This window comes from Xiphophorus maculatus, chromosome 3, assembly GCF_002775205.1.
Source record: "Xiphophorus maculatus strain JP 163 A chromosome 3, X_maculatus-5.0-male, whole genome shotgun sequence".
Classification (NCBI taxonomy): Eukaryota; Metazoa; Chordata; class Actinopteri; order Cyprinodontiformes; family Poeciliidae; genus Xiphophorus; species Xiphophorus maculatus.
The window spans coordinates 10269268-10280734 of NC_036445.1; the positions used below are offsets into that span (position 1 = coordinate 10269268).

Sequence of the window (11467 nt, forward strand, 5' to 3'; positions counted from 1 at the left end):
AATACATATTTTAGAAAAACATACACATTTTATTTAATCAACTGAATATTTAAAAAAAGAAAAGGAAAGAAAAAAATCAAAGCTACATCTTTCTCTTATTTTGTAGGTAAGAAGAATTTCAGCACTAAATCTGTCTTTTCCAATGGGCCCAGTAGGTGACCTGGTCATTATTAAGGAGCCAGTCTGAGTTCAGATTAGTTCGATTTAACCGTTTATTTTGGTTTGACCGTTTTATATAGATCTTTTTTTAGGAGAGCTAGGAGAGCAGAGGACCAGCACGTAGTAACTTCCTATCAAAGCAGAAGAGACATTAAAACATTTAACCTCTAGGAACCTATTGGGTCTGCTTCAAATGTTTCTCATTGGTATTGTTTCGAGTCAGTGTGGACTCGATATGAACTCACACAGACTCATGGTGTTTGTTGGCTCAGCTGCTCAGGAGTGATGTGTCTTCGGAGGGATTTTGTGTGAAGTTGTAACCAGACAGTTAGCATCAAGTCTGGATTAGCCTGTCGCTATGGGATTAACCCACTCAGAGCCACTGATGAAATGCTCTTGATTCACATAAAATACTTATTTAATTGGGGGGGGGGGGTTGGCAGAGCTTGTAAAAAAACAACAGGAGTGTTTGCAGACACTTTCACCATGACAATTTGTTTCTTTACATCTTCACTATCCTGACAGAGACACCCACATCCAGTGTGTCTTTTAGTCTGATTGTAAAAGTTCTGAGAAAAAAGGGAGCGGTATAATAATTTGCATGTTGCTATTATTGTATTCTTTAAAAGTTTCAATTATAGCTTAATTTAGTGGATTAAGTGTAAATTTGCATATAAACGTGTGTTTTCTTGTCTATAAATGTATGCCTCTCTTGTGTTTGAAGTTTTGTGGTTTTATGGTCGGGTGGGGAGACAAGTGGCTTTCGGCGGTAAAACACAGGCGGTTTAATGAGCCGTCGCAATTAAGCTGTTACACTATGAGTCGGTACATTTTGTTGCTGCAGACTGATTTTATCATCTTTCATTTTTCTTCTTATATGAGCAGAATTAGAAATGAAATCAGCTTTAGATTCTTCAAATTTAAATTGTTTTAAGGATAGAATGAATGTTCAGCAGCAGTGGGTAGAGGATTCAAAAAGTGTTGACAAGTAAGGGTTAAAAGTAGCCATTTAAGAAATTACTTAAGTAAGAATAAAAACGTATTTGGTAAAAAGGCTACTCAAGTGCTGAGTAGCTGATCAAAACATCTGTCATTTAATATTTAAAAATGACATCATAATACAGAGCAAAGTATAAAGTTCAGTGAAAATGTTTGTATTTTAAGGACCAAAATGGTAATCATATAAATAATTACAAAATAACAAAAACAGACAAAAGAATCATTTTTGCAAATCAAATTCTTTCAATGCAAAACATATGAAACTTTAACAAAATCTGCAGGTGTGTGTCTGGTGAATTTTTGGTTAAAACAAGATCTTCATTCAGTGAAGTTACTCACAGTGGACACACTGCAAAAAAGTAAAATATTACCACATATTTTTGTTTAGGTTGCAGTACAAATAACTCAGTACACTTGGAATAAGACAAAACTAATTCAAAAGTATCTTTTTAGCAAGATATGTAGACCCTTATTTTTAAGAAAATAATTTATGAATGTAGATTTAAAAACCACATTAGCTCCACTGGTGGATTTTTTTTTTCATTAAGAAGACCAGGGGAGCTAGTATGATTTTTTTTTTTTTAAATCTATCTTCAAGAATTATTGGCTTAAAACAAACTTCCACATGTCTTGCTGAAAAGTTACTTTTAAATAAGTAGGTCTAGGCTTATTTCAAATGTACTAAGATATTTGCACTAGAAACTGGACAAAAATACTTGTTAAGATTTTGTGTTTTTGCAGTGTATATTATCCACAAATGTTACCGAAGAGTAGTGACACTTCATAGTAAAATTACTGAAGTAAAAATGCATAGTACAAAGTGCAGCACAAGTAAAAGTAGTCCTAAAAGTGAATGTAACTGAGTAAACGTAACTCATTACTAGCCAACTCTGCTGTTTTCACTGTAGTCTGTGTTTACGGCACCCTCCTGCCACACGGCACTCGAGTCTGTCTGTAAAGCCGTAGACGATGGGCCATCTGATTAGCTTCTTTCTGGAGTCTGTGAGCAGATTGAGAGGACAGCCTGTTGTCTCCATCACGTACATCCGAGGAAAGATCCTTCCCCACACACAGACACATTCAGATACCTTTAGAGGCGGTTGTTGAAATGCAGTCTCCACTCACAGCGAGATACCAGGCTGTCGTCTGCGGTCTCTAAACCCTCTCTGTTCTCATGGAGATAAGGAGTGCGTTTCATTGTTGGTAGACAACAGTCCTGTTATCATCTTATCAGAGTGCCAGTTCAAGCTGGAGGAGGTGGAGCTGAAGACTGTGTGTATTCATGTGTGTGTGTCTTTACAAAGGATGGGGGAAGTTAGATTAAGAGGAGTTTCTTTGTCATGCAGCAGGTGCTGTTGTCACTCAATTTGTTCTCACATTAAAAGTGTGTTTACATCAGTCTGTTTCAAACATGAACTAATCCTCATTCTAGGGCAATTAAATAACAGAGCCAAATCTCTTTGTTGCATCATTCAATTCTCTGCCCAGAAATGCTCCTTGACACACAGAATTTTTCATATCTCTCAAAAACATTTGCCATGTTACAAGACCAATTTCCCATGTTGTAGGTGAAATAATTTGCCAATGGAACTAGTAGTTCTCCATTAACATTAACCAATTATTGACTTAAAACAAGCTCCTACATCTTGCTGAAAAGTTACTTGTAAGTTTGATGTTATTTCAGAAACTAGACTAAAAATACTTAGGATTTAGTGCTTTTGCAGTCTAATTTCCCTCCTTCCTTTTCAAGCTAAACCTTTATTTTCCTCGTAATCAAAAAAATAACTGCGTTTTTTTGTATGTCTTGTTTTTCCTGATTTAGAAAAAGAGAAGAAAGAAGTTTCCAGAGAGCCATCTGAGGCAGATGTGAAAGAGGAAGCAGGAGTTCCAGAGGAGACCCTCAAGGAGGTGAAAAGGGAGAAAAAGGAGCCATCAAAAGACAAGAAAGAGTCAAAGAAGGATTCCAGCAAGGAGCCCAAAGAGCCCAAGGATGATACAAAGAAGAAAGAGTCATCTTCTTCCAAGGAAAAAAAAGAGAAGAAGGAGAAAGAAGGAAAGGAGTCTGGGGACAAAAAAGTGTCCAGGAAGTCCTCTTTAAAAGTAAAAGAGAAGAAGAAAGACCCGGAAGCCGGAGAGGGCTGATGGAAGCAATGCAATATGTAATCTTTATATGCATTTAAAAATATAAAGTTCATCTTCCACACTTATACTGTTTACATGTCAACATAAACAGGGCAATGTAACAGAAATATGTCCATTTATACAGTTTACATATGTATTTAGTTGTAAATATTCTGTTAGGGTTACATTTCTCAGTGGCAAAACCATTTCCTCCCAGATGTTTTTACACAACCGCGCTGATCCGCTGCTCTTCTGCTGAATCCACAACATATAGCCATTCAGAGAGTGTGTTTTCCAACTGTGGTGAACTTGGAGTCGACGAGGAGTGAGGATGAACGCAAACTCCTCCTCCTGCTCTTCGTTGTCTTTGTCTTGCCTCAGCAGCATTTGAACCCGCAGCACTAATTTCAGCAAGGGCCCCAAACCAGCTCACACCCACACACACTTTGAGGGTTCACCGGAGCCCTCGCCGCCTTTCCACCAGGAATAAAAATCGCCTGGCTCGTCCGGCCGCCCTGCTGCTTCTGGGTAAATCAAGGCTACATCCCACAGCCGCCGCTGCTGCAGCCACCCCCATCTGACCTTCACCGCTTTTTAAAGTTTGGTTCACTCAAGACGGATGCGTGGTGGCGTATGGACACGTACTTGTCCAATTGGAGTTCCAACCTTTGCTCATCTGTGATTTAAGCAGCTTCGTTAATGTCAGTTTAAAGAAAATAAATAAGCGTAATAGGAGTGAAACGAGAAAACTAGACATTTTTTTAGAAGCAAAAATTGCTGTGTTGTAAAAAACACTCAGATTTGTACAACAAAACATAAACACTTTTTCTGATATTTCATTTCAGAGCCAACTAGACAGGCATAGCTTGAAAGTTTCCTTAAAGGATTCAAACACTACATTTAAGAAACATCTTTCACAAAAGACAATTGTATCTACTCTTTTTGGTAATGATTTTCACATTATTAGTATAAAATTAAGACACTTTCTAATTATGTCTTTATGTCCGCACATCCTTGGATGCAAGTTTTAGAAAAACTACTTTTTTTTCCCATTTTGATACATGCTCACGTGCACATTTGTACATTTTTTGTTATTAACAGACAATAGATTTTAAGATTTTTAGGTCCATTTCTGCCAGAATTAACGTTTGTAGACTCCTGCCATAGTTGCTGTGCCAGCAGCTCTGCGTTACTCTGTAAGTCCACATTAAACTTGTCTGTGGGTCCAATGTAGGCTGTTTTCTTGTCCGGGACACTTATTTTTATTTTTAGCTTGTATTGTGAAACAGATGGCTGTTTGAAATGTTGGTCTCAGCCTCTGTTGTCTGAGCAAAAACCCTATGCCCTCTAGTTTGAATATAGTTTCCCTCCATTAAAAAAATAAATAAATAAAATTAGATATTTGATTATTTCACACATGTTTAAGTGTAAAAGTTGAAATAGCGCCATCTCATCTTTGCCAAGAAAGACTGTTAGAAATCTTGGTGATTTTGTAAAAGTATCCACTGGATACCATGCACTATAAGTTTCATATCATATGTTGAAATGTTTAAAATGTAGAGCAGGTGTTGGTTCACATCCATCAGGCTCCTCCTTGGAGTCTGCTTTTATAGCTATTGTTTATCCCAGAAGACATTTCTGTAAAAACTTTGGTAACTGTGAAGCCTGTAGTTGAAATACCCAAACATGAGAATAAAGTAAACTTATTTATGATTATTTAGTATTAAAAGTGTCTTACTTTAGGCAATTACTGCCCTCTAATTGTGGTTGTGATTGTGCAATATTCCTCCTTTTGTTCTGTTGGTGGGGAGTAAATTACTTTCATTGAATGTGCTAAGTTTTCATCTTTTGCCAGTTAAAACGTCATCCACATTGAAGTACATCTTAAATATATATTAACTCTGAGCAGTCATTTCCCCTTTGCCTCCTACTGCATTGGTCCAAGAGCTGTAAGTATATTTTTGTATGAATTGTTCCAAATGCTTAAATGTGGAGCAGTTCGCTTTGAATGAAAATGGGATATAACTGTTTATATCCCATTATAAGCACTTGTAATGGGATAACAGTTAATCAATCTCATAATAATTAGACACATTGTGGTCTGAATATTTTTGATTATGAGCTGATAGATATATAGGGATCTGTTGAAGTCTGAGGATGATTATCTGCTTTTTTTATGCCTGCTACAATATTTGGTGTTATTGTATACAACTGAAACACATAGTAGAGAACAATAGTGAAATTTTTTATTTTGTATGCTGGCGAAACAAGACGAGTTACTTTATTAACTTGACAAATGATAGTTATCTTTTTAGCCTTCAACCTCATCTTGTGCCATGTTTCATGATTCATTAAAGAAAAGTTTAGCATTTAAATTTACGTCAAAAGTTAATTTTGGATCTGACCTTTTTACTGAAGGAAAAGTTTGATTCCCCAGTTTTCCATCTTCTCTCATGGGCAGCGGGAACTTTTTATTCAAGCAGCACTCCTGAGAATATTTTTAGCCATCAACCTGATGAACACGGCTGTCTGCAGATTTTTAATGTCGCTTTTTTCTTTTTGACTATAAAAGCAGGATCAGCTACAGGTCGGGTAAGGATGCTAAAACAGTCATTTGTGTTTAATTTGGCAGCCGCCAACACTGGGTGCGCATTGAAGAGCCCTGCAGATGAAGTTACACTCCCCTAATTTTTGTTTTTCTTTCTCTTTTTTGGTAAATGTTTTTATTCCAGTCTCACTCCATATTATCTCACTATCAAACAAACCCTCTCTTCACTGCTTTTAACGCTGCTAAATTTCTTCCATTTACATCCATCTCATACCCTGAAGTTCTGTTGTTTTTTCTTGTCTTTTTGTTCCTTTTGGATTTTCTGCCTTCTTTTCATCTTTCATTCCCAGTCCACTTCTTGTTTTGACAGTTTTTTAAACTTTAGATTTTCATTTCCTCTCCGCGACCTTAAAAATTGCTTTCTGATGACTTCTGTTATCTTCTTTCATCGTCTTTGTTAACTTTATACATTTGCTTCCTTTCTTTCTGCACCACTCCATCCATCAACCTTCACAAATCTGCCATCTTTGTTTTGGGTTTTTTTTTATACATATTTCAGCTCTGTTTAGATCTTTCTTCGCTGACAGAAAGTTATTCTTGGATGTGGAACTTTTTTAAAGGTCTGTCTAGTAAGACAAATCCATACAAATCTTTCATCCTTCAAGCAGTTTTTCGCAAATCTTAGTTCATCAGCTGAACTGAATAAGTTTCAGTCAAGCTGAAAGTTATTCAAGCTTAAGATTATTCAAAAACATCTGGTTTGCCTCTGAAATCTAGCTTAATAAAAAAGCCAGCTTTCTATTTATTTGGTTCAATTGCATTAAGAACCAAAAAACTAACTCTTGTACGTTCATGAAATAAGTGTCAAGACCAAAAAAATGAGACACAGGTGGATGAAATGAGCGTCTGCTGAAGGGAAGCTGGACAAAGATCTCGGGTGTTTTCACAACTGATTGTCTGGTAAACTTGGTTCAGTTGCTGGTGTGGTTCACTTTCACACTATTCTGCATCAAACAAACCAAACCCAAATCAGCAGCCTGTCCCACCCTCGTCTGTGGTAGCACTGCCCTAAAAACTACTGAAGGAAACGTCACAAAAACCTCTGTGAAAATGAGCTCAGTGAAGAAGACACTGAGCACATCTTCCTTCATCACAAAATGTACACAAAAATGGAGTTGAATCAGGTTTAATTAGTTGTAGGATTTCTTTTATGTCTTTGGAACAAAACCACTAGCCATTTCTCCCACTAGCGATAGACTCACATGTTTGTTTTGGTTGTATTTTCCCGGAATGCCCTGTGCTGTTGTCCACTTCCTCCTTTTAGAGCAGTCTCCAGTTCTCTTGGCATTCACATGCATTCAAACCGCACCAGAATTCGCTTCAACCAAACCGACACCGGGGTTTGTAGGAGTTCGCTTTTTGGTTTGCATCAGAGTTCAATTACGTATTCACACCTCGTCAAAAGGACTGGACTTTCTAGTCAAACAAACAAAAGTTCAATTGAAGTGGGCTAAACAGGGCTGGAGTGTATCGCTGGGTAGGAGGACATCATGGCTCCTTCCTGGGAAATGTTACAAAATCTTTTTTTCTAAAACAAACTTTTTTTGCTCTGCCCACTGATATTCTCAGTGAAGTCTTGTTTGCTGCAAAAATATTGAAGTAGCTTAAGAGATTAAACATTCAGGGTTTATTTTTGCACTCAATTTACTTCTTTATGATTTTTATTTGCTTCAATTTCTTGCTCTTGTTTTGTCTTTGATGTCTGTTTTGAATGTTTGTCTTTTAGATTTACCAACTTCTCCCTGGTTTCACACTTGTGTCCAGTAAATCACCACAACTTGCAGACCAGGCTGCACACACCCAGCTGTTACGAGAACATCAAACAAGTTGTCAGCAATCAGAAAGCTGCAGATCCTCAGCAGCGGTCTGGATAAGCAGCGGCTGGATTTAGAGGCGCACATGTCATTCTCTGGGTTTTATTTCGCAGCTTATGCTCGTCTCACCGGGTTTAAGGTGTAAACATGATGGATTAGATAATTGTGGCACTGTACTTCTCTTACTCCAGATTTGATGCAGGTTCAGGAGTTTTTCATTTTAAAAGATGAATAGATACTTCTTCCTTTTTTGTTTGTTTGAATGATGCTGATCCCATGTTTCAAGAAAATTACCTAGTTTTCTCAGTAGCATTACAAAGTTATGATTTTATTCCATTAAACAGCATCAACATTTTTGTCTTTCTGCAATATATTTTTTGCCTATGATGTTATCATTTACCTAATGTTTCATTTGATTAGGATGATCTATTAAATATTGGTTTAGGTATTTACCCTAAAATCCCTTATATCTAAGTATTTATCAAGTTAGATTTACCAAATTAGGACATTTAGAAGGCAGCTTCTGTAGAATGGAGTGAGACACATTTTGTCCAGGATTTAATTTAATCTATGCTCAAGGATCAATTCATATTTACATAAATACACTTTATTGCTTTCTTTTTAAGGTTATATATTCTTTTTGAAAAGACTTGTATGACATCTGCTGTTCATCGCCCTTCTTATTGATGGATTTTATAGAAATATGTAAGTTTTTTCCTTTGCACCTTGAGAAGATTTGGAACTGCAACTTATTTTTCAAAAATATCATCAAAATGGAATATTTTCGTTTTCAGTCTTTATTCCCTACCACATTCTTTAAAAATTAATTCTGTCCTCAGTCCATATGTCCGTCTGTCCATCCATCCATACATCCATGCAACCATCCGTCCTCTCTTCCTTTCTCTCTCTCTTTTTACGAAGTGTTTTGTTCCACTTTTCTGTAAGTTTTGTTGCAACCCCTTATTGCTTTGTGTGTCTCTCCTTATCACTTTCAAAGCTATAAAAACTGAAGTCTCATACTTTAACTGTGGGAAGTATGAATGCAGATTATCTCTGGACATAAATTTCAAATACAGAGCCGGTCAATAAAAAAACTATAAAAGAATACATTGTCAGATGAAGCGCGGTCTTTAGATCGGACTGGTTCAAACCGGCTGGGTGGATGTTCCTGCTACTGCTTCTTTATTTATCCTGACTTCCTGTTCCATAAGGTAGGACAAACTGTCCATAAGGTTTTATCATATGTGAAGATAAATTTCTTCCTACATTACTTTCTGACCTTCCAACTGTTGTGAATCACTGCCGGCCCCGTCAGGGACAGTATAAATGTTTGGGTGGTTCTTCGACTTGAGCATGTTAATTGCCTGATTGGATGCAGCTGTGAAGGCGTTAAAGGAAGCTGAAGTTCACAGTTCACTCTGTTGCTGCCTTAAATACAGCCTGAGGTAAGGGTGTTCTTTTCCAGGTCGATTTATTCGATATTTTATATGTTCTTTTTTATTGCTTTATGGTTAGATTCCTGAGAGACTTGCAACACTGAGGTTATCATCTGAAGTAGTTTTTCAGCTTATCAGTTCACTAGTTATTAAATTATTATTATGGCCCTGAATGGATCAATAGTCTGAATGTGTTTTCCATGTTCATTCAATGTAAGGAGGACATTCTTGTGAGACCCTTTGCCCACTTTCCAGTCTCAGTCCAGAGCTGGAGGTAACGATCTGAAAACTGAGCTTTCTCAAAATCACAGAGGGAAACCCCCTCTCCCTTCCCCTCTGCACCAATTTAACTGTTTTTCTTTTTCTTACTTGAGCTGAGGTTTTAAAAAGTCAGTTATGTGCTGTATGACTTTCATGACCTCTGGGCCCATGAAACCTGAAAGAAAAGCATTCCTGGCTTCCTTCCTGTGAACCGTCCTTTCCTGCAAATACGTGGCTTCTGTCTGACTGCAGGGAGACGGGCCAAAAGATTAAGTCTGGGGCCGTGCTCCTGCAAAAACCTTGTAAAGCCCGCAGTATGATAGATCCCACAGGTTCTACATTCATTTAAAAACATCTTGACGTGCCCTCTGATAGAAGCAGAAAAATCAGCACTGTTACATACTCAAAGCATCAAAGCTTCTGCGAAGCTCATTTACACTTTATATGCAGTTTCCAGGGTGGTGTTGTGTGTTGTGAAAATAAGAGGTCATTCATAAAAAGCTCCATAAACATTTTGAATATCTGCAGTTTTCTCACTTACAGGGATGTAAACTGTGAACAGTTAAATGACGCAATTTGTTTTTATTGCTTAGCTCCACCCAACTCTGTCTGACTGAGGATGTTCACTCAGACATGTTACTCAACTAAATGAGATAACTAACATTTGTCCTGAAGTGGAGTTAGTTTACAATATGGAAACTGACCAAAAGCATTAATATAATACATGAAAAAGCTACAATTACATTTTTGACGCGTTTGCAGAATTTCCATAGAAATAGCAACATGCAGTCAGCTGATCAAACACAAAAACATTTCTTTCTGTGTTAAATAGATTTATGCAGTTACATATTTAACCCTCCTGTTATGTTCCGGGTCAAATTGACCCGTTTTAAAGTTTGAAAATTTTCTAAAAATAGTTGGAAGTATTTTTTTTGCATGAAACTTTTCCTATTTGTCTTAATAGGTGAACTCTACATATCAATTGAAAATTTATTAGTTTTACACATTTGTACCAACCCCTAGGTCTACTTTTTACACAGATACTGTTCGGGTCAATTTGACCCGGCAGTCAGGTTAAAGTGCAAAAAAAGATTAAAAAATGTCCATTTCTATATGTTTCCTTGCAGCTATGAACCATATTTCACCACACAAACACCACACACATCCATGCACACCCCGACACACACAAGCCCACTTTCTCACTATTCTCTTTACTTCACTAGGAAACTGCGAGAAAGCAGGTGTTCACACAACTTTTGAGGAGAACTTCTTCTGTTCCTGTGGACAAACTCCACCCACACTGAGTGACACTCAGCAGAAGTGGAGGGAAACATAAATACTCTCTGCATGACTCATTTATCTTGATTTTAATCAGTGGGTCAATTTGACCCTGAACAGTATATGTGTCTCAAGTTCAATTATAAAGATCACCCATTGAAAAAAAAAAAAAAGTGTAATATAAAAATATTTACCAAAAATCAATTTCAAGGAAATTATAGTTTTTTTGTGTCTAGGATTTATTCAGTAAATATTAAAAATGCAAATTCCATTTTTTATGTCCAAATGAGTAAATGAGTAGGTTGTTGTCATTGATCCTTAATTTGGGAGAAATAATAAAACATCATTGCACAAATATGAATTGAAATGGTTAGTATTGGAGTTAATAATCAGATAGAAAAATGTTTTGGAGGATTTTTTTGGTTTCTGACACTATTGCATGATTAAACACTCCCCGGGTCAAATTGACCCACGAACATTATTGCTGTACCTCAGAAACGAACATAACAGGAGGGTTAATAGACTGGAAGGTGCATGTCTATTAAGTATGAATGTACAGCACAGAGAGAGTTGCTGCTTTATAGCAAATTTTTATGTCTTTTTATTTTTATGTGTTTTTGTGCATTTTTATTGTTCTCTGGTAAATATTTGTTTTTAAATGATTCATGTCATCCTTTCACAGTCATACTTCCCATCTCCACCTAAAGAAACTAATTTTAAAGCAACATTTCGTGTTTTTGTTTGAATCTTATTTAAGAGCCTTCCATTTATTGTTTTCTCTAATATAAAAT

General features: G+C 36.7%; 1 protein-coding gene across 2 annotated transcripts in view; it reads left to right on the top strand.

Moving 5' to 3' along the window:
- bbs9 (Bardet-Biedl syndrome 9) overlaps positions 1–4965 on the top strand; it is a 159771-nt gene extending 154806 nt beyond the window's left edge. For both annotated transcript variants that reach the window (XM_023329818.1, XM_023329825.1), the window contains one exon: positions 2981–4965. In XM_023329818.1, the coding sequence (XP_023185586.1) occupies positions 2981–3300 (320 nt within the window). In that variant the 3' untranslated portion in view covers positions 3301–4965. The remainder of the gene's footprint in view (positions 1–2980) is intronic.
- Positions 4966–11467: the final 6502 nt, after the last annotated feature.